This window comes from Rhamphochromis longiceps, linkage group LG7, assembly GCF_057381845.1.
Source record: "Rhamphochromis longiceps isolate RC_006_pf linkage group LG7, R_longiceps_female_GT1.1, whole genome shotgun sequence".
Classification (NCBI taxonomy): domain Eukaryota; kingdom Metazoa; phylum Chordata; class Actinopteri; order Cichliformes; family Cichlidae; genus Rhamphochromis; species Rhamphochromis longiceps.
The window spans coordinates 63176003-63199568 of NC_140563.1; the positions used below are offsets into that span (position 1 = coordinate 63176003).

At 45.0% G+C, this 23566-nt stretch overlaps 1 protein-coding gene across 1 annotated transcript in view; it reads left to right on the forward strand.

Moving 5' to 3' along the window:
- The window catches only part of grk3 (G protein-coupled receptor kinase 3), a 76225-nt gene that overhangs the window by 41869 nt on the left and 10790 nt on the right, over nucleotides 1-23566 (forward strand). The window contains exons 3-17 of the mRNA XM_085414769.1: nucleotides 545-618; nucleotides 757-858; nucleotides 1637-1711; nucleotides 3200-3261; nucleotides 3368-3419; nucleotides 3722-3813; nucleotides 3901-4000; nucleotides 5131-5209; nucleotides 5746-5876; nucleotides 7966-8060; nucleotides 9381-9488; nucleotides 11769-11835; nucleotides 18763-18863; nucleotides 21088-21154; nucleotides 22534-22629. Of these exons, the coding sequence (XP_085270895.1) occupies nucleotides 545-618; nucleotides 757-858; nucleotides 1637-1711; nucleotides 3200-3261; nucleotides 3368-3419; nucleotides 3722-3813; nucleotides 3901-4000; nucleotides 5131-5209; nucleotides 5746-5876; nucleotides 7966-8060; nucleotides 9381-9488; nucleotides 11769-11835; nucleotides 18763-18863; nucleotides 21088-21154; nucleotides 22534-22629 (1301 nt within the window). The remainder of the gene's footprint in view (nucleotides 1-544; nucleotides 619-756; nucleotides 859-1636; nucleotides 1712-3199; nucleotides 3262-3367; nucleotides 3420-3721; nucleotides 3814-3900; nucleotides 4001-5130; nucleotides 5210-5745; nucleotides 5877-7965; nucleotides 8061-9380; nucleotides 9489-11768; nucleotides 11836-18762; nucleotides 18864-21087; nucleotides 21155-22533; nucleotides 22630-23566) is intronic.

The following is a 23566-nucleotide window of genomic DNA, read 5'->3' on the forward strand; positions in this document are numbered from 1 at the left end:
TCTGCTTATTTCACATTTCTTTGATATGCTTAACAACTTGGAGGAATTAAAGTCATTATGATTAGAGGCATGTGAGGTACGCTGATGAGCATATCGTACAGATTGATAGACACATGGTAAATGGCCTGTATTTGTATAGCGCTTTGTGGTAAGTCAGTAACTACATCAGTGCATTACCTACCTAACTAAATGCCCAATGACACAGTGTCACATGTGGATCAGCTGTAATCCTAAAGCTAACACTGGTCGGGACTTTTGGTAATACCATTACTATGTTAATGAGCTATAAGAGGGTGATGTTTCATAGACTGTTAAAACTGTTACATCCACATACATCAAAAAAAGAAAGTTAGTCGAGGCCTGTTATAACTTTGACTTTAGGAGAAGTCGAAGGAGATCTGCTCGTCCTAAGTTTATGTTCTGTCTTATGTTTAATGTTTGGACTCCACTGGAGAGGCTAAAATCATTGTTGACCAGCAGACTGATAAATATTGCTGTTGCACTGAGATGTATACTCACTGTATTTTTGCTTTGTGTCTCACAGGCTTCCTGCTCTTCAAGGACTTCTGTATGAATGAAATAGATGAGGCTGTGCCTCAGCTCAAGTTCTACGAAGAAGTAAGTGTCCCATGCCCTGCGAATTAGAGTGCACAAAAGGGCTGGATGACCAGCTTGGGGCCTGTAATCCTGCTAATTCAGATTGAGCCTTCCGCATTCTGTGGTGTCGCTAAGCTGTGTGTGTGTTTTCTGTTTCAGATTAAGGACTATGAGAAGCTGGACTCTGAGGAGGAGCGGTTGAGCCGCAGCCGGCAGATTTACGATGTGTACATCATGAAGGAGCTCCTGTCCTGTTCACACGTGAGCATGCGGCCTTAACATCCACATTTTGACCACAGGACTCTGTTTCAAGCACACACAGACAAACATGCACACACCTCATGGGCATCTAATGATCCGCTCCCTAATATTCTCTTCTGTGAAAGCCGAGGAATCTGAGAGGTTTACGACACAAAGAGATCAGGAAAGCCACATTGTTGAAAAATATCAGAAAGAGACTGGTCAGTGGAACCTGGGATCATAAATGGAAACCAGATGCTTTTAGTAACAAACATTGAATCCCATATCCTCGATATTAATAATTTAATCTACAATTAATAATTTACTAGTGATGTAAATCCATACTATACTGTTGTTGGACCAATCCCGATCCCTGTAAAGCACAGTATACTCCAGTCTTCACCCTGCTTCTTCCTCTTCACCCGGCTTCTGGAGCAAGTCTAAACAAAAACACAAACACACACACACACACACACACACACACACACACACACACACACACACACACACACACACACACACACACACACACACACACACACACACACTCTACTGCTTTTGTCCTCATGCAAGGCAACAATTTCGGATGTAAAGCAAGCACGGTGCATGCTGGGGCTGTCTAAATGGAGGAAGTTATTAAACACCCACCACCCACGCAAACCCAGATATTGGTGTTGCTCTCTGCAGCAGCGTTACAGTAGGGGTCGCACATGCTCACAACAGAAAAAACGGAAGTGAAATAAATGTTTATGCTGCATTTTTAATGGCCTTTGGTTTTATTTCCTCCTCTTTGTCTTAGCCATTCTCTAAGAAAGCAGTGGACCATGTGCAGAGTCACTTGGCGAAGAAACAGGTCCCCCCAAACCTTTTTCAGGTAAACACTATTTGATCTCTGAAGCTGCACTTGTCTGACTGTGCTCTTTTAAACATGTAGGAAAAAAAAAAAGTGAAGGATGGAAATAGTTTGATTTGATGATTGTAGACCTTTTACTTGTTTTTATATCAGCTCAGCTCATTGCCCCATATATTGCAAAGGAAACGGTCACTTGTTGTGTTTGATCCCACATACTCCATTAGTACCCTGTTGGTGGAGCCCTGACCCCAAAATGTGACTGAAGAAATGGTGCTTCCATTATTATTGTGCAAATTGTTTGATGAGAGACACACAGTGATATCCTGCTGCTCTTGACAGAATAAAACTGGGACAAAAACTCCTCAGTCAGGTTTCGAAAACCTCAACGGTCAAACAGAACAAACATGAAACTTCCAAAACTTGTTAGTGCTGCATTGATACATGCATTTAGAATAGGTGGCAGTAAGAATGACTGGACTGTGAGCAGGGCAGGAGTCATGCATGTGTTAGCATATTTGTAGTTGTTGTTTTTTTTTTTTTTAATGATGCCACTCTGCATCACAATGAAATGTAACATTTCATTAACAGACAAGTTTGTAGGTCTACACTGACTTTTATAAAAGGCAAGTGCCGCTTGATGACATGAACAGGGCCAAAACAAAATATCAGAACAGCAGCATGCAACACTGCACATGCTCCTTAGAAAGAAAATACCTGTAAAACTGTGTGTGTATTGAAGGAACATTTTAGGATCATAAATCACTTTGGTGGCTTTACTTAGGTTCTGAAAACCCCGTGGAGGTTTCTAGAGGAGCACTCATCTCCATCTCCCCCCACAAAAACACCACCTATTTTGTGATTTATTTATTTTTTCTCCATTCTTAATTGACTGGTGTGGTATGCGTGTGTGATTGACATGTCATGTCCATGTCAAAGAGTATCTATAGCACCTGAGTTGTACCAGATTCCCTTCTGTGCTCAATATTTGAACTTTATTGTTTTCGTTCATGCTGTTGGTAATTAAACTTTTACCATGGCATCGCTTGCTAAAATGCCACCCAGGAAAATTACATGCAGAGCAACACAGACAGGAGCTGTGTTTGAGCTCAGAAAATCTAATCAGCAACTTCCTCTTTTAGACTACAACATGGCTTATTTTGTGGATATAAAATTATACCCAGTGACTCTAAGATGTTACATCAACTTGTTAGTATTTCCTCTATATTTTCTCAGTCCTTGGGTTGTATGTGCAGCAGTAATACAGTACCTCTGTGTTACAACTGCACAAACAACTCAAAGACTCTTTGAGTCACAAACAAGATGTAAATGTTCAGTGGGCATTTCTGTGAAACAAGTTAGCTCACAAATACAAACCAGGTAAACAAGGCTGAGGCTCAGAAACAGTATGTGAACATGCAGTCCTGCCCACTCAGGAAAATAATTCACATACACCTGCAAAGCATTTTTGTCCACACATTTGCTGAAGAGAGTGTGTGTGTGTGTCTTTAGCCATACATCGTGGAGATCTGTGACAGCTTGAGAGGAAACATCTTCCAGAAGTTCATTGAGAGGTAATCATACTAGATGCGTTTTATTTTTGTTTCTCTTCCTCTTATTTTTCTTCAGCGGGGGGTGGTAGCTGACATCACATGTTGACATTTTGCTTTTTTCCTCCAGTGATAAATTCACTCGTTTTTGCCAGTGGAAGAATGTGGAGCTCAACATCCATGTGAGTATGGGGGACAGGGGGATTCTCCCAAAAGTTGACTGTCTTTTTTATCTTATCGACTTAATGGGTTTGTAAAGAACCGTGTGGTTCTTTAGCAATTCCCTCCATCCAATGAAACACACCAGCAGAGCTGCCGAATCCTGAGATGTCTGGAAACAGACATCCGCTTTTTCAGATGGTGGGACGCAACAGCAACCTGAACCAAACGGGCACGTCCACCCAGAGTTTTCTGTCTCTGAGAGGAAGGCCATGTTTTTCTTCAGCTTGAGTTAAAGTCTCTGTGCTCCTCTCTCCTCCTTCAGCTGACCATGAATGACTTCAGCGTGCATCGGATCATCGGCAGGGGCGGCTTTGGAGAGGTGTACGGCTGCAGGAAGGCAGACACGGGAAAAATGTGAGCTCCGTAAATGTATTGAAAGGCACACCGCTCGGTGCAGTTACCTCTGCATGTGTAACCTGTGTCTGTCGCTCTGATTGTCAGGTATGCCATGAAGTGTTTGGACAAGAAAAGGATCAAAATGAAGCAGGGGGAGACTCTCGCACTCAACGAGAGAATCATGCTGTCATTAGTGAGCACAGGGGTGAGTTACACACCATGTTTGCACCAACAAAGGTTTTATTTTTTCTTAAATACTCGGCATGTTTTTAAAAATGCAATTCAGTACATTGCAATATGGTATACCAGTAAAACATAGTTACTCATACAGATCCCACTTATTCTAAACTCTCAGTGCTGCACAGACTTCCTGTATGGAACAGACTGCTTTGGTTTGAGCGCACAGGTTAAAAACAGCCTGAGATATTTTCCTCTAAAAAGACACTACTTCCAGAAACTACAAACAGAACTTTGTTTTCTGTCCATTCTTCAGCTCACCTCCCCTAACACTTAGCCCATGTCTTCTTGAGTGGGCAAGTTAAATATATGTGTATGACATACTGTTAAACAGACTCCACCTTAAGCAGTAAAATATTGCCCACCATATTCTCACTTTGACTTTGATTTCCACATCAGAAGGAAAAACATTTATCAAAGAAGAAAACTGATCAAGTTGATTTTGGGGGGAAATAAAGCACAATAGCATCATCGGTTTATTTTCTCTACAGAAATTCTATTCATTCAAATTCCCTTGATTCCTGCAGTAACTCTGTGCTCCATCAACAAGGCCCCCTGAGAGACTGAGAATCTCTGCTGTATCTGCAGAGCGGTGTCAGTTCAGACAGGCCACCGGGCAAAGCTCAGCTGACATCTTTCTTCAAATCCAGTTAGGAAGTCTCTCATTGGACGCTCTGTTTAGCCTACCCCCTAACCCTTTGCTTACCCACAGTTGCTGCACACCTGCAAGCCGTTTTGAACCCCATGCCCACTGAAGTTGCTTCCTTCATGCTGAATCTGCTTTAACTGTTGTCATATCGATGATATTATATCATCGATGCCTGTGCTGTTCCTGCTGGGTCATTCAGGGGATACCTCAATTTATAGCCCTGATGCCTAATGTCAGTGTCCCTGAGACTACAGTGGTCCTGAGTGAAATCCATCTTTCTGATTTAAAAATCGTTTTTTTGTGCTGCATGGGTGTGTTTTACTAAAGGTCCTCAGTTCTTTTTCCACTACTAGCTGTATAACCCATTTTAGGAAAACCACAAGAGTAAGGTTAGCTGGGAGGAGTTCACTTGTAGACTTTAAACTCGTTCTCTCTGCATCTTCCTTCAGGACTGCCCGTTCATTGTGTGTATGACGTATGCCTTCCACACGCCTGACAAGCTGTGCTTTATCCTGGACCTCATGAACGGTAGGATGTCCCACACCTTCCTTCCTTCCTGCCTTAGATTAAACTCCTGCCGAGTCCAATCTGTCCTGAGACACAAAGATGGGATTACTCGGACTGCCAGTCGCCACTCAGGCCATTCCTCCCTCAGGGAGTTGATAGGATTTTGATCTCATTGATGACGCCTCACACCACCTGCCTGTGTTAGATTCTTTTGCATCTAAGATCAGCCTCCTTTTGAAGTCACACCTCAATGTTAAGTATATCCTGATCAGGACTGGCCAACTTTCAAAGTCAACAGTCACCACCAAACAGTGTCCACTGCTCGCTATTTGAGCTTCAGTTATGCTAATGAATACAGATAATCATTAGCTCAGTGAGACAGCTGGAAAAGAGAAGAGTGTCATAGAGAGCCTGCCATCGATTTTCATTTTCTCCCCCACGAGAAGGTTACCACAACTTATGGACAGATATTGATTTAAACTGAGGTGTTTTGATGTCATGCACTTACTGTGTATGTTTGTGTGTGTGTGTGTCTCTCTCTCTCTCTCTGTGTTCAGGGGGTGATCTGCACTACCACCTGTCTCAGCACGGCGTGTTCAGTGAGAAAGAGATGCGTTTTTATGCAGCTGAAATCATCCTGGGTCTGGAGCACATGCACAACCGCTTTGTCGTCTACAGAGACCTCAAGGTAGACTCCCCCTGATTCCAGACGGAAATCATCCTGAACACAATCATTCCTATAATCAGCATATTCCATGACGTGGCCAACAATGAGTTTTTCCTGTCAAAAGAAACTTAAAAGCAGCTTTTCATACAATAAATTCTGAGGACTCATTTTATGCATAACCTGGAATCTATTTACAGTGGACTGAGGTGAAATTTATACCCAACATCCAAGAAACCCTCAGGACAGCCTCCATCTAAATAACTCAGGTCCTACCAGCTGGTGCATTACTGAGCTGCATTACATATAGGTTTCCCTAATATTTTGCCCCGTTAATGTATACTGATCTGTAGCAGGAAAAAAAACAAACAAACTTAGAAGCTAGCTGTGGTGTAGGGGATTACTAGCTACTACCTCTGATTGACTTAACCGGGTGTTACTGCCGACGTCAATCGTAAGTCTACGGAATTTACATTTGCCCTTGCCCAGCAGTTTTAAATTTCCTTCAATGTCACCTGCTCTGGCCCCTGGAAGACAATTGACTATGGTTGCTGGTGTCTCTAGCTTCACATCATGTCTTAGAACAGAATCGCCAATTTGCAGAGTTTGGTCCACACACATGAATGGGGTTGATGGCATACCAGGGGCTTCTTCTGTGCTTCCTCCTCACCGTCACCCAGTCATCCTGTTTTCCCGGCTGCTCACGGCAGTCTGTTGGGGCAGAGCTAACGGGGCTACGCTACCTTCAGCTGCACCAGCTACAGGGGCCTGGCTAGCTGCAGGTTTTTCAACGATGCAAGCTGCGTCTCCAGTTCAGGGACCTTAGCCTCCAGAGCTGCAAACAGGTTAATTCCATTACAAGTATTGCTATTTCTAAAGGAGGCCGATGAGTAACTAAACATCTGACACACAGAGCAGGAAAGTGCTAGAGAGACAGGTCAAGAGGCCATGTTTCCATTGCGTCGGCTATGAGCTAAACTGGCAAACAGTCATCTAAAGCAATGGAAGACATATTGTAGTAAACAGCGTGTTTTGCACAGCACTAAATAAAGGACGGGAGTATAATAATATAATTGACAATAAATGATAAATATAATATCATCATCCAATATAGGACTTGAATTAAATCAGTCCAACAATTCACCTCACCAGAATCTGTGTCTGTGGCTTATTACTGCGGGGCACTGGACACATGCTCTCCACGTTCAACTTTCAACTTACAGATCCTTTTTTTTGTATGTGTGTCTTTTGTATGTTCATCTGTAAAAGCAGCACCTTTCATATTCCATGCAGTCGTATAAATCCGCCTCTGAAAATAGTCCCTCAACATATTTGTCCAGCTTAGCTAAAACTGAAGCGACCAGCTGTTTCAGGAAATCGCTGAGTGGTTTAAAAAGGTAATGACCACATACAGCATCTGAGCGTTTTTCTACTTCCCGGGAGTCGCACAAAGCAAGAAAACACAATTTTGTACTTCATAGGATTTATTTACAATCAGAAAATTTTTTAATATCACCAGAGTTTTAATCCTTTGTTTTAAAAAATCAAAACAACCAAAACTGCAATGATTATCATTAACTGCACATCAGAACCTGTGCCATGTTCCCTTTAGATAACAGTTTGCTATTCAGGCTGTAAAAGGGGGATTCTAACTTTTTAGATAAGCATCCCTTAGTCCACTCACCCACCGCTGCACCTCCACAGCTTCACGTTTCATAGCTTCATATCAACCAATTTGTCAGCTGTCCTCTGTTTTTTCTCCGATTCCCCTGTTTGGACTGGCTGCCATCATAATGGATATATTTTGCTGGAAGTCAGGGAGCAGTTTTAGTGCTTCAGTAAACAGTGCAGTTCAATGCAAATAATACTAAGGCAGCGTTGGACAGAAAGAAAGAGAGTGAGCTCCAGATGTGCCAAACGGCAGAGGATAACCAGGACAGGAGGCGCTCTTACTGTCTGTATTCACACAGAATCTCTGCTAGGGAACGGAAATTGTAACTTAAGTCTTGAATTAGTTAGCTCTCCAACATTGTATCCTATGCTTTATCGTGTTATCTCTCACATTCTCCATCACCCTCTCCATCACTCTGCCTATGTGTATGTCCTCCCTCAGCCAGCTAATATCCTGTTGGATGAACACGGTCATGTTCGTATCTCTGACCTCGGCTTGGCCTGCGACTTTTCCAAGAAGAAGCCCCACGCCAGCGTGTAAGTTCATCTGAGTTTAACTCTGCACAGCATTTACGTGTCTTGGGGTAGGTGGGTGGGCTGGCTCATAAATGTAAATAAATCTATATTAATATGAAATACAGCTGGCGCTGCTCGGGGTTCTCTCTGAACATCTCTCGCAGTGATTACATTTTAAATGGGTTGGACTATCTCAGCTCGCTGCACTTTGACAAGTGGAGAGGATTGTGCCGACCTGATGGATCATGCATTAAAGGGCAAATAAAAAGAGTCTGTGGTGAAGTTCCCAAGAACGGAGCTGTATTAAGTTACTGTTAATGCAAGTCAAACATTTCCTGCTGCTGCAGCTTCACATTAAAAGCTTTTTAAGTGGTGAAACACATTTTAATTGAATATGAAGTAACCACAGGAAATGCATTGTGTTGCTGCGTACTCTGCTGATTAATGTGCTCCTCGGAGATTGTTAGTGAGCAAAAAGACAGCACTGTAATGTCTCGGGCAGCGAGTTGTCAGAAAGAGATGCTGAGGAGGACAAACATCCCACTGCAACTTCTTGTCCATCCAGTCAGCGATGTGGGTTGAAATGATGTCTTCATATTGGTTGGGTGAGTGGTGATATATGATACACCACTATTACATGAAGTGTTCTTCAGTAAATCAGCGCTAACTAATCAGTTGCAATTCAAAGATCAGTTTTCTGCCCATGATTGTGGTGCCTTTAAAGCTTTGTGTGTCAGGTCCACAAACATAGCGGTGGACTGCTGTCCATCACACGTTGACATTTTAAGTAGCTGTGCAGGACTGGCAGCGTGCTCCTCAGTTGAGATGGAGACTGGCAGCAAAGCTTGAGTGATTGATCCCTAATACGTCAATGAATTGCTTCGCCCTGCATGGATCATAATGTGGAGCTCAGTGAGCTCGCAGCAGACATTCAGCATCTTTTCATTACAGTTATTATCACTAATATTTTTAACTGTCTACTTGTTCATTGTTGGCGAATATTCTTTCTTGGATTCATTTGAATATTTTCAGACATGTTATCTTGGGCTCTGTTCATTGTTATTTTACATGATTGATGCTCCATTTATGCTGATGTTTATAGCTCTACTCTCCTGCAAACGATGAAAGCTAAACACAAGGGCCTACATTGGGTTCAGTTTCAGTAAAATGAATTTCTGCAAAGAGGTGTAATGAATTGGTACTTCATAACTAGATTTAAAAAATAGAATAAAAAGAATAAGCCCAGAAGGGCTGACTGTCCTGAACATCTGTATAATAATTATTGAGAGAAATACCAATTTCCTGCATTCATTGTTTTGACGTGTGCTGTGCTTGTTGCAGTGGCACTCATGGCTACATGGCTCCAGAGGTTCTTCAGAAGGGGACGGCATACGACAGCAGTGCCGACTGGTTCTCCTTAGGCTGCATGCTCTTCAAACTCCTCCGAGGGTAACCACTCAGGCTTTACTTGTTCCTCTCAGCTCATCTATCCCCCTTGCTGCACTGTCCTGACTTCCTGTCAGCTTTCAGCCTGCTCTGCCACTCTCAGTAAACTCTTCGAATCTGCTCGCTCGCCTTTCTCGGCATCTCTCACCAGCCTGCTTTCTATTTGGTGTGTGATTGATCTTGTTTGTGTGCAAGCGTGTGTGTGTGTTTGTTTGATCTGGAGTGTGTAAATGCCAGAGGTCTGGGTACAGTAGGTCAGAAATCCGGTAAAAGCAGTTGTGTGTGTGTGTGCGTGCGTGTGTGTGTGGGGGGGGTGTTGGGCGGGTTTGCTTATCCTGAGTGAGCAAAAGAGAAGAGCAAGTGTGACGTGAATCCATTGATGTTCAGATCCATGTGTTTGAACACTTTAAAGAGGAAGAGTGTGCAGGCCTTTGGTCAAAGGTTGTCTGCGTCTTTCAACACTAGAGTCCAAATTCTCAGAGCTGGATGAGATTTCTTTTTCTTTCTTTCTTTTTTTTTTTTTTGGAAACCACTTAAAGCAAGATGTGGTCAGTATCATTGTTTTCTTCTTTTTACACACACATATACACTGTCTCACACAAGTGAGTACACCCCTCAAAATTTTGTAAATATTTTGTTATATCTTTTCATGGGACAACATCGAAGATATGACACTTTGATACAATGTAAAGAAGTCAGTGTACAGCTTGCTGCCCCCTCTAAGTAACTCAATACACAGCCATTATTGCAACAAAAGTGGGTATATATACATATATATGTGTCTATATCTCTACCTGTCTGTCTGTCTAGACATGTCCATACACATATCTAGATATAGGCATATATATGTATATACATATACAACCCCCCCCCCCCAAAATATCACTCCATCAATTAGTGAACAGTCTCTGAAATAATAATTTTCATCCTGTTCCATGCCCATATTTAATTTGACACACTACAGGGTTTTGGCTAAGAAGACTGGCTTCAGGCTTAATAGACGTTCTTTTGCATATTTTTGTATTTTTTCCACACTGTTGACGATGTGTTACCTCTCTAGTGTTATCTCTTTCTGAGCAGCTGATACATTTTCGTTCTTGGCTTTACTCATCCGGACATCCTGGCTTCTGAGAAATTTTTTTTTTTCTTTCACCAACGCACCACTACCTTTTTTTGAGGGAGTGGGGAACATGTTGACTGTGATTGGTTGTTGCGACGGCGTTACGCCAAATCTACGTACTGACTGATAGGCCAGATGTGCTGATCGAATTTTAAAATCTTGGTTTATGGTTGTCATCGACAACCGTAAACTATAAACCAGGTGCTTCAAGAGCATGGAGTGTCTGGCCTATTGGTACAGGCCATTCAATCCTTATACAACCACTGCTGGAGCTTGGTCTGCATAAGTTGACATGGAGTTTCGGGCATGTCTCACCAGGAAGAGACCCAGGACACGCTGGAGCGATTATATCTCTCGACCAGCCTGGGAACGTCTTAGTGTCCTCCAGAAAGGCTGGATGAGGTGGCCAGGGAGAGGGAGGTCTGGGCTTCTCTGCTTAGGCTGCTAGCTGTAGCTTACTTACTGCTGCACTTGTTTCATAACTTTAGCAGCGAGCAAGCCAGCTTACCAGCCAGAAGGGTTAAAGAACTTAACTAGCTGACTTGACACAGTATGCTGCTAGTAGGGATAAGCATTGAAGCTAGCAGAGAAGCTAACATTAGCCAGAAGAAAGCAATCTAAATAAAGTTCTCTCCAGATCCGGTGCCCTGCCTGCACCCCCCAAGTCAATATAAGTGACAATTTATTTATTTATTTATTTTTTTTAGTCACTGCCTCTGTTCTAATTGAAGCTAATGTGTTCCTAACCTTTTAATCCAGTCCTTTGACTCGTGAACTGTGTGAAAGGATGGATACTATTTTTGCAGTATGCACTAACCTGTGCCACATTAGAATGCTTAAACTAAAATATGGTTCGTCATGAATCTTAATTCAGTCTGATAGTGCCAGTTGGATAGATGGTGTAGGACGTCCGGCTGTTAAAGCATTAAAAAACTCCTACTTTCTTCAGTGTTCTTTCCACACCAGCTGCACAAACACTCATTAACATCTACCAAGTCAGCATTTGAAGCTGCAGGTGTGTTGGCAGCGTCTGTGTAATTTACCTGAGGGAGTTTTTTGTTCTTGCTTCCAAACACCTCTTTTCTCACTCCATCCATCTCCACTTCTGCTGTTCCTAGTCATCGACAGTGTCACCATCTCGCTCTCTGTCTCTTCTGTTTTAGGCACAGTCCCTTCAGACAGCACAAGACCAAAGACAAACATGAGATCGACCGCATGACGCTCACCATGGTAAGATACATCCACACTACATGAGAGAAGATGCATGGGTGTCTGTGTGTAAACACATCTCAAAGCACACACAGGGGATTGTGTGTGTGTGTGTGTGTGTGTGTGTGTGTGTGTGTGTGTGTCTCTTTGCTTTACCCTAAGCACCTAGGTTTGGCCTGTTTGGCTTACAGTAATTCCAAATGTGTACACACTTTATATATATATATATATATATATATATATATATATATATATATATATATATATATATATATATATATATATATATATATATATATATATATATATATATATATATATATATATATATAAAAAAAAACACCCAGCACGCCCCTGCGGGCGGTTTATCCTTCAAGCTCGGGTCCTCTACCAGAGGCCTGGGAGCTTGAGGGTCCTGCGCAGTATCTTAGCTGTTCCCAGGACTGCGCTCTTCTGGACAGAGATCTCCGATGTTATTCCCGGGATCTGCTGGAGCCACTCGCCTAGCTTGGGAGTCACCGCACCTAGTGCTCCGATTACCACGGGGACCACCGTTACCTTCACCCTCCACATCCTCTCGAGCTCTTCTCTGAGCCCTTGGTATTTCTCCAGCTTCTCGTGTTCCTTCTTCCTGATATTGCTGTCATTCGGAACCGCTACATCGATCACTACGGCCGTCTTCTTCTGTTTGTCTACCACCACTATGTCCGGTTGGTTAGCCACCACCATTTTGTCCGTCTGTATCTGGAAGTCCCACAGGATCTTAGCTCGGTCATTCTCCACCACCCTTGGGGGCATCTCCCATTTTGACCTCGGGACTTCTAGGTTATACTCGGCACAGATGTTCCTGTACACTATGCCGGCCACTTGGTTATGGCGTTCCATGTATGCCTTGCCTGCTAGCATCTTGCACCCTGCTGTTATGTGCTGGATTGTCTCTGGGGCATCTTTACACAGCCTGCACCTGGGGTCTTGCCTGGTGTGATAGACCCCAGCCTCTATGGATCTTGTACTCAGAGCTTGTTCTTGTGCTGCCATGATTAGTGCCTCTGTGCTGTCTTTCAGTCCAGCTTTGTCCAGCCACTGGTAGGATTTCTGGATATCAGCCACCTCCTCTATCTGCCGGTGGTACATACCGTGCAGGGGCCTGTCCTTCCATGATGGTTCCTCGTCTCCCTCCTCTTTCTTGGGTTTCTGCTGCCTGAGGTATTCACTGAGCACTCGGTCAGTTGGGGCCATCTTCCCAATGTATTCTTGGATGTTCCTTGTCTCATCCTGGACTGTGGTGCTGACACTCACCAGTCCCCGGCCCCCTTCCTTCCGCTTAGCGTACAGCCTCAGGGTGCTGGACTTGGGGTGAAACCCTCCATGCATGGTCAGGAGCTTTCTTGTCTTTATGTCAGTGGCTTCTATCTCCTCCTTTGGCCAGCCTATTACCCCAGCAGGGTACCTGATCACGGGCAGGGCGTATGTGTTGATGGCCCGGATCTTGTTCTTACCATTCAGCTGACTCCTCAGGACTTGCCTGACCCTCTGCAGGTACTTGGTGGTTGCAGCCTTTCTAGCGGCCTCTTCATGGTTCCCATTTGCCTGCGGGATCCCCAGGTACTTGTAACTGTCCTCTATGTCTGCAATGTTGCCTTCTGGTAGTTCAATCCCCTCAGTTCTGACTACCTTCCCTCTCTTTGTTACCATCCGACTACACTTCTCCAGTCCGAACGACATTCCAATGTCATTGCTGTATAGCCTGGTAGTGTGGATCAGTGAATCGATGTCTCGTTCACTCTTGGCATACAGCTTGATGTCATCCATGTACAGGAGGTGGCTGACAACTGCTCCGTTCCGTAGTCGGTATCCGTAGCCAGTCTTGTTAATGATCTCACTGAGGGGGTTCAGGCCTATGCAGAACAGCAGTGGGGACAGAGCATCTCCTTGGTAGATCCCGCACTTGATGGTAACTTGTGCTATGGGCTTGGAGTTGGCCTCTAGTGTTGTACGCCACATCCCCATTGAGTTCCTGATGAAGGCTCTTAGGGTCCCATTGATCTTGTACAATTCTAGGCATTCCAGTATCCAGCTGTGGGGCATTGAGTCATAGGCCTTCTTGTAATCAATCCAGGCAGTGCACAGGTTGGTCAGTCTGGTCTTGCAGTCTCGGCTGATTGTTCTGTCTACCAGTAGCTGGTGTTTTGCACCTCTGGTATTCTTGCCAATTCCTTTCTGTGTCCCGCTCATGTATTGACCCATGTGCCTGTTTATCTTAGCCGATATGATGCCTGACAGGAGCTTCCATGTAGTACTGAGGCAGGTTATTGGTCGGTAGTTGGAGGGGACCGCTCCCTTCTTGGGGTCCTTGGGGATCAGGACCGTCCGACCTTCGGTTAGCCATTCCGGGTGTCTCTCGTTAACTAGCAGCTGGTTCATTTGTGCTGCCAGACGCTCGTGGAGTGCAGTCAGCTTCTTCAGCCAGTAGGCGTGAACCATGTCGGGCCCTGGTGCTGTCCAACTCTTCATACTGGAGACCCTTTCTTGGATATCTGCCACTGTGATGGTTACTGGACCCTGTTCAGGGAGGTCGCTGTGGTCTGCCCTCAGATCCTCTAGCCACTGAGCATTGCCGTTATGGGTTGCATCCTTCTCCCATATGCTCTTCCAGTATTGCTCCGTCTCCAGCCTTGGTGGTGCTGTTCTCTTATTGTTCCCTTGCCACTGAGAGTACACCTTTGCTGGTTCTGTGGAGAACAGCTGGTTTATTCTCCTGCCTTCTATCTCTCTGGTGTACCTCCTCAAGCGGCTGGCCAAGGCTGTGAGTCTTTGCTTGGCAGTTTCCAAGGCCTCAGGTATGGACAGCTTGCTGTATTTCTTAGGCACCTTATTTGTCGCACCTTTCTGCAACTCTGTTAGTTGGCTAACCTCCCTCCGTGCTACTTTGATCTTGCCCTCTAGCCTCCTTCTCCATGGAGGGTACTGCCCCTTCTGGCTGTTCAACTTGTAGCCAAGCATCTCACTGATCACTGCTGCCGTATTGTAGATCAGCTTGTTAGTGTCGGTAATCGTGGTTGTAGGTATTGCCCGTAGTGCTGCATTAACATCATCTAGCAGACCTTCTGAGGGTACTTCACGTAATCTTGGTAACCGGCTACGGGGGATCCAGGTTTCAAGCTTGGCCATGATCCTATTTTTCAGGTCAGTTCCTCTCGCACTCAACGATCCTTCTCCTATCGCACTTGGGGCTATGTACCCAATCTCGGGTGGGGGTGATGATATCTCCCCCCTGACCTGGCGTCCTGACTCCTCCTTGCCGTAGCATTTGTGTTGTACCTCGTCAATCTCTAGCTGTGAGAGCAGTCCCTTCTTTCGAATGTTGGAACACTGAGCTACTAGTTGTTTCGCTGTCATTGTGGATGTTGGGTATCGAAGAATCCATAGGTCCCTCATCCTATTCATGTAGCCCCTTCCGCCGGGGTTACTTGCGTAGTAGCATTCCAACAACGCCCTGTTTTCGTCCCTTGCCCACCGATGCCTTCTTGTTCCAGTAGCCCACTTTTCGTCAGGGTGCCCTGGTTCCTCAACACCTGACGCGGACCTTATATATATATATATATATATATATATATATATGCGCACGTACTGTACTGTGAAAAAACAGCCTGAGCAGAATCTGTTGCTAGTCTTTCCTGCACATCTTTGACAGGGTTGTATGTAAGTTTTGGGATCAGCTTTTAGTGTCTTTGCCTGTTGACCTTGCTTTTTTGTAGGTGTGCAGATAGAAATGGGAGCAGTATCCACTGTCACTCTTCCACTGGGAGCAAAGCTTGTAAAATAGCTCACTGTTTACAGGAACACAGCTGGATGAGCGAAAGTAGCCATTAGCTTGATCATTGTTTGCTGTGGGTTCAAACTTGTACACAGATCAAGTCCCTCTAAAACAAAATCATTCCACTGTGTGACTAAATGAAAATGTAACTCTTTTTAATTAGTACCTAATTGACTCAGTTTTGGTTGTTTTGAGTACCACATAATGTACCTGGGGTCGTTGTATGCGACACAAACACAACGACAATGGAGGATGTCGAGTCAGTGGTGTACCTGCTGCTAAGTCTGTTGCTTTGTGTCAGACTCATGGACCGCTGTATTGGTTTGTGTGCGGCCGTTTCCCTCGTTGCCAGGTTTCAAAATCGGCAGTTTTGATTTTCATGAAGTAGTTGCTCTGTTGGAACCTAGGCCGAGCGGGTACTGAAAAAGTACTCGGTACCAGGTACTTTGGCACCATACACCATACACCATTTTGGCCAAAATTTTAATAATAATAATAATGTATACTTTATTGATCCCTGTGGGGAAATTCCTCTCTGCATTTAACCCATTCACTCAGTGAAGCAGTGTTGATGTGTTGTATTGAAGAGATAACAACTGAGTTGAAGTAGGGCTGGGATGGATTTAAGTGTAATACTACGTTTGCATTGTGGGTCTATGAAACTCTCCTTAACAAAGCCTTTGAGGAAAACAAAAAGCACACATCCAGAAACAGAATGACACACCCACTGTTAATACACTGCCCCCTGGTGGTGAAAGTTCAACTCTGCACTGGGTAACTGCACCAAGCATCTATAAGGTTTGCTAGATGGGGTTGATGAGGCAACATTGCACAATTAACTATTATTACACAAAGTAGCTTAGAAGGACTGGAGTCTACTCTGAGTGTCTGTCTGAGAAATTTGATGCTGAGCGTGTGGGATGGATGGTGTCTGCTGAGCCCACCCACGACATGTCTGCTTTACCCTCCTCACATCCACACCAGACTCGTGCAAAGGCGACATATCATGTTAGAGTGCAGGCAGGTTCATCGTGACAAAGCACAATGTGAATGTTCACCACAGCCTGACACTCATCTCTCTGCCTGCCAGCTGCAGCAGCTGTCCATCACAGGGGAGTGGAGCCAGAGATCTGGCTCTGTTTGTGTGTTTTGTCAGGACATGAAACAGTTGAATTGTGACGGTGCTCCATCCCTCACATACACTGAGCATGCCTGCTAAACAGTGAAAGTATGATCTTTCATATCATAATAAATCCAGATTAGGATTTTAATCCAGCCACTTAATCTGGTTTTATCCTCTTAATCCTTGTCTGGGTGTGTATCTGTGTTTCAGAAAGGGGCTGGGAGAGGAGGAGGATTGCGATTCATCCATGAACAGACTAAAAATACTGCTTTATATGCCCCAGTGTTTATTAAACGTGATGAATGGTTTCATTACATAAACATGAAGGATGGAGAGCACAGTGAAAAGGCTGAGAGCTGAGCAGCCAAGACAGGAAGAGATGAATGGAGCAGATCTCAGTAGATGGCATGTCTGAACTTTGAAACACCTCCATGAAGCAACTGAGCAAAAAAATCCAAGGGTGGAGGCTAACTTGGGTTGTAGCAGGGGGCTGTATGAAGAGAAATGGGCAGGTGCTAAAACGGCTGTTGACTTATCCCACTTATCAACCCTGTCTGTCCGGTGAAGGGCAAAGAAAAGAGAGTATGAATTACACTCTGCCTTCAGATGAGACTAGAAGAAGAAGAAGGACACTTGAGTCATTGAGCTTTCCAGACTTTTAGAGGAAAATGAAGGGTGGTTAAAAATAAAACTTCAAATTTGAGTTTGCTTTTAAGGGAAGGCTGTGCTATACTGTGGGGAGAAAAAGTGAGGTATAACCGCATGCCACACTTTCTGGATGCTGCTCGGCTCCGTTTTTTCACCTTTTTGGGGGCAGAACCTGCAGGGACGCGTTTCATGTGTAGAGTCCCAAAAGCTAGTTGGAAGAGATTCTTGGAGCAAAAGACACTAACTCGTCTGCAGGTTTCATTTCAAGCTGAACTTTGTCTGGTGTTAAACATCAACTGATACAGCTATTACAAATATTGTGAATGTAGGAAAAGCCTTTTAGTATTCACATCATTTCATTAGTTTGTTTTACTGAACTCTTCTAACAACTGTAACTGCCTAAAGTTCTGAAAGTTCATTTTTGGTGATTTTAATTGGTAAATGTTCTGTATTTGTATAGCGCTTTTCTAGTCCCTAAGGACCCCAAAGCGCTTTACACGTCCAGTCATCCACCCATACATAGTTTAACCAAATTGACACAACCAGTGCAGATGTACACGTAGTTAAGATACTGCAGAATTATCAGCAGCACGTATTAAAAGATGTGAGAGAATGGAGTCGTGATCATGATGAGTACATGCAAACTTCTGACCACAGCTGTATAATTGCTGATCTAGTTGTTAACACATTTGCCCTGCACACAAAAAAGGCTTCTTTGTTTCTGGGAGCAGACCCAGCCTCGGGGGGTCACTACTGAGTATACTCCTACTGCCTAGATTGTTTTTTGTTTTTTTTTGTTTTTTTTTGTTGTTGTTGTTGAAAAGTTTGTGAAGGTGGACCATAACAGCCGTTACTTTGGTGACTGGTGTTTAACTTTTGTTTTTAGTGGCCTCAGCTGTAATGGTATATACACTTATTCCATTTTTATTTACTCTTTTCAAAGAAACCTTAAGAACTCTTTCACCTCTTTATCAGGTCATCAGCTGAACATGTAGTCAGTGCAAACGTGACATAAAAATATTACATCAGTAAGATCAGTGAGGTGAAAAGGTACTGCTTCAGTAAGTTGTACTTTTTTCATAATGCCTTATTGATATGTATTGGCTGTACCAATTACTCTGACCATTCTATCTACACGTACTCTGTCCTCCATAGATGCAGAGGTGCTGGCCCTGAGTTTGTTGCTTTTATATCAGCTATCTAAGCCTGTCTGTAATCAGAGGAGTTTGGATGTTATTTTATTTTTAAGCAAAGTGTTCACTGCAAAGTTCACTACTCAGTTCAAACATCTCACTCTCATTCCCTCCTCTTCCCTTCCTTCCTCCCTTCCTTCTTTCCTTCCTCTCTGTTACACCCGCAGAATGTGGAGCTGCCAGACTCTTTCACTGCAGAGCTCAAAGATCTTCTGGAGGGGCTGCTGCAGAGAGATGTATCCAAGAGGCTCGGCTGCCAGGGCCGTGGGTATGATATGCACGCACCGCACACACTTATTTTCATATTTTAGTGAGGACCTCTAAGGGTACGTTCACACTGCAGGCGAAAGCACATCAAATCCAACTTTTTTGACCCATATCCGATCATGGTATGACAGTGTGAACAGCACAAATCCGATATTTTCAAATCCGACCTGGGTCACTTTTGTATGTGGTACTGAATCCGATACATATCTGATTGTGGTGGGGCGTGGTTTGCGGTGCCGTGCGGACGCACCTGCACGGCATCCGCAATCACGCCCGCCGTGTTAAAACACGGGGATTCAGGGGTTGGTGGGTGTGTGGTGTGACGTGAATCAAATAAAGTTGGCTCTGAACGTCGCTCCGTGGTCCCGCCGTGCCTTGTTCATGCCACATTGGTGCCGAAACCCAGGAGGCGGCATGGCGGGTCCGTATCGGAGCCAGGGAATGGAGGAGCTGGCCCGGAGGGTGGCCGAAATGGCGGCCGCCCAGCGGGAGCAGGCGGCGGAGGTGCGTCGCCAGCAGGAAGAGCTGCAGGACCGGTCCGAGCGCCACCTGGAAAGGATTGGGGAGCTGGTGGCGCTGCTCTGGGCCTGGGCGCCACCCCCACAAGTGTGTCCCGAGGACAGTGAAGCGGTGGAGGAGCCGTGTGGGGCACCTCGGCAGCCGGAGGTGGTGGACGAGTCACGCGGGGGTCCGAGCCTGCCGGAGGAGGAGGAGCAGCCGGGTGAAGGGCTGCTCCTGCCGGGAGCGGTGGAGGAGCCGCTCCAATCGGAGGCGGAGGACGAGGCGGGCGAGGGTCTACACCTGCCGGAGGAAGAGTCGCCGCTCCACCCAGAGGTGGACGAGGGGCTGTGCCTGCTGGAGGCGCAGTGCGGGGAGCCGCTCCAAACGGGAGTGGCGGAGGCGGTGGCGGAGCAGCCGTGCGAGGAGACGGAGGTCCCTGCTCCAGAGCAGCCTGCGCAGCCGGAGTTGGAGGCAGAGGAGCGGGACAGTCCCGCTAAGCCGGGGGTCGGCGGGCTGGCTAGTCCAGCCTCGCTGCCACCAGTCGATTCTGCGCGCCTGACGTCTGCCCAGCCGCCTGTGTACAGGAGCTCACGGCCATGCCTGTGGGGCCGTGTCCGCTTGCTACGCGGCCGACCTCCGGACCAGCTTCGCCGTTGCCGCTGGATGCGCGGGCGGCCACCAGAATGGACGCTTCCCCGTCGCTTGGGCTGGGGCGCCGATGTTTTGGGCCGAGTCTCGCCCCAGTTCGCGGGGGGGGGGAGTAGGTTCGGCCAGATTGCTCCCCGGCCTCAATCGGGCGATGGGGGTATGTGGTGGGGCGTGGTTTGCGGTGCCGTGCGGACGCACCTGCACGGCATCCGCAATCACGCCCGCCGTGTTAAAACACGGGGATTCAGGGGTTGGTGGGTGTGTGGTGTGACGTGAATCAAATAAAGTTGGCTCTGAACGTCGCTCCGTGGTCCCGCCGTGCCTTGTTCATGCCACACTGATGTTTTAGTGTGTGACGTCTTCTTTTGCACATACGAGCCGCTTTGAGGGTTCACACTAGAGCGCGTTTGCTGTCACATTTCATTTGTAGTGTGAACAAGCAGACAAAAAAATTGGATTTGATCAAAAAATCAGAATTGAGCATTAAGATCTGCAGTGTGAGCGTAACCTAATTGACATAATGCCGCTTACCCTAGCCAATAAAAATGAATGCCTAAACCTAACCATAAACTAATTGTAACTAAAACCACATTTTGAGCCTCAAAAAGGCCTTCAGACACATGGGGATGGGCACTTTGTCCCCATAAGGGACTGTTGGTCCCCACAAGTACACACAGGCTAAATTTCACATTAACCTCTGTCATGTATCAGTGTTTACATACACAGGCATGCAGATGAATACATCAGTTAGACAAATTTTGCTAAATGTGCTCATTAAGTCTGATAACACTGGGTGGTGTAGTTTGCAGTCCGCTGGAGACAAATGGTGGTGGACATGAAGTGGACTAATAGAAGCTGAGTTCATAACTAATTTGATCATTGCTGTCATTTTGCATCAGCTTATAATTAAAGCCAAGGGATGGATCTTTGTCTGCTTGGGGTTAAATGGCAGAATTGTGTGCGTTTGTCAGAGGGCTGTATTATGGCAAACAGTGCCACCTAGTGTGGATATGAGAAATAACACTGTTTTGTGTGTGTGTGTGTGTGCGCGTGTGTGTGTGTGTGTGTGCACGCAGAGCCTCTGAGGTGAAGGAGCATCAGTTTTTCAAAGGCATTGACTGGCAGCAAGTTTACCTCCAGAAGGTAAGTGAGGTTCACTTCTGTTGTGAATCTGCTTTATTCTTTGTTCTCTCAGGATTTCTTGCCTGGAAGCTTATAAGTCTGGTTTCCATGATGAAGCTAATTAATGTACAGTGTTTGATCAGACAGCGATCACAAGGTATCCAACTCTGATCTATACTATTATAATGCAGGAGAGGTCATCAGCAGGTCTTCAGAGCTATGCTGACAAAAGCTGCAGTAGCTGCTGGTTATGTACATTTATAATTGTTGCTGTCATGATTAGCAAAGAAAAAAAAACTGACAAGTTGAGCCCACTTTGAATATGACATTATATCCACAAGTCTGATACTGATACTCAGTATCAGATGAGGCACAACTATTCATGCGATAAATTAATGAGTTTTGTGAGGTTCTTCAACAGCAGAAGAGTCTAGCTCAGGGGTGGGCAATCTCAGTCCACGAGGGCCGGTGTCCCTGCAGGTTTTAGATGTGTCCTCGAACCAACACAGCTGATTTAAATGGCTAAATTAGCTCCTCAACATGTCCTGAAGTTCTCCAGAGGCCTGGTAATGAACTAATGTGATTCAGGTGTGTTGACCCAAGGTGAGATCTAAAACCTGCAGGGACACCGGCCCTCGTGGACTGAGATTGCCCACCCCTGGTCTAGCTGATTCTTGCCATAGTAATGAGTCTGTGACGTCTGTTTCTGTCTATCAGCCTCACATCTCTACAGTAATTATTTCATTCACAGCCTTACAGCAGGTTTTACTCGCCTCACCTGTTGACGAGTCATATTGTCTCCAAGGCCACAAACTTATCTGTTTTTGCCCCCAGTTCACATACTATAACTGGCCACATTAATTGTTGCTCTGCTTTTGCCATCCAGTTCACTAAAAAACTACGACTTATTGGCATCCATTGCTGGGCCAATGTTTACTTAGGAGTTAGCAGTTAGCAGGCAGTGCTAACTTCAGTGGGTAGGCTTTCAAATCAGTGTGAACAACCAGACCGAAAAAAAAAAGTGGATTTGATCAAAAAATTGGAATTGAGCATTAAGACCTGCAGTGTGACCTTAGCCTTAGTGACCCTTTGACTTAGGGTCAAAGAGCAGAGTCTTTGTTAGGGTTAATATATCATTCAAACTGAAAGCCACATAAAATCTTGGAGTTTTGCCTCCAATCAGGTAAACTAATGGAGGCTAACTAACTGACTAACTCTGAATTGGACTACATTAGTCCATGCCAATTACTGTTGCTATGGTTACCTTGAGGGAAGAACTACTACAGGACTGTTGCTTTGCTAACACTCCTGTTTTGCTTTTATCGTCCTCTCACTTGTTACACGTTTTGCCTCATCTTCTGAAATCCATGTGTCTGTTCTCCCTTTCTTCCTCTGTCCAGTACTCTCCTCCTTTAATCCCTCCAAGGGGAGAGGTGAATGCTGCAGATGCTTTTGACATTGGATCTTTTGATGAAGAGGACACCAAGGGCATCAAGGTAAAACAATCTTACACTTCCATCTCCTCTGTTTATTTTAATTCAATTTAGTTTTATTTATATAGCACCAAACCACAACAACAGTCACCTCAAGGTGTTTAATATTGTAAGGTAGACCCTACAATAATACATACAGAGAAAAACCCAACAATTATATGACTCCCTATGAACAAGCACTTTTGCAACAGTGTGAAGGAAAAACTTTTAACAGGAAGAAATCTCCAGCAGAACTAGGCTGAGGGAGGGGCGGCCATCTGCTCAACCGGTTGGGGAGAGAGAAGGAAGACAGAGATTAATAACAAGTAATGATTCTATGCAGAGGGGTCTATTAACACATGAGTGAGTGAGAAAGGTGACTGAAGAGGAAATACTCAATGCACCATGGGAATTCCCCAGCAGCCTACACTTATTGCAGCATAACAAAGGGAAGTTTAAGGGTCACCTAATCCAGCCAAAAGGAAGTTTTTATGCCTAATCCTAAAAGCAGAGATAGTGTCTGTCTCCCAAATCGAAACTGGAAGCTGGTTCCATAGAAGAAGGACCTGGAAACTGAAGGGTCTGCCTCCAATTCTACTTTTAAATACTCTAGGAACCACAAGTAAGCCTGCAGTGCGAGAGTGAAGTGCTTCTCAGGGAGTTTTTAGGACATCCTGATAATAACGAATTACAGTCGTCCAGCCTAGAAGTAATAAATGCATGAACTAGTTTTTCAGCGTCACTCTGAGACAGGATATTTCTAATTGTAGAGATGTTGCGCAATTTCTAATTGGTCTTGTCTTGTAGCACCTTGGTTCCTGGAGGAACGTTGTTTCGCCTCACTGTGTATTTTTAAACTGTATATGGTTGAAGTGACAATAAAGTTGAACTTGAACTTGAAATGAAAGAAAAGCAGTCCTATATATTTGCTTTATATGTGCACTGAAGGACATATCCTGGT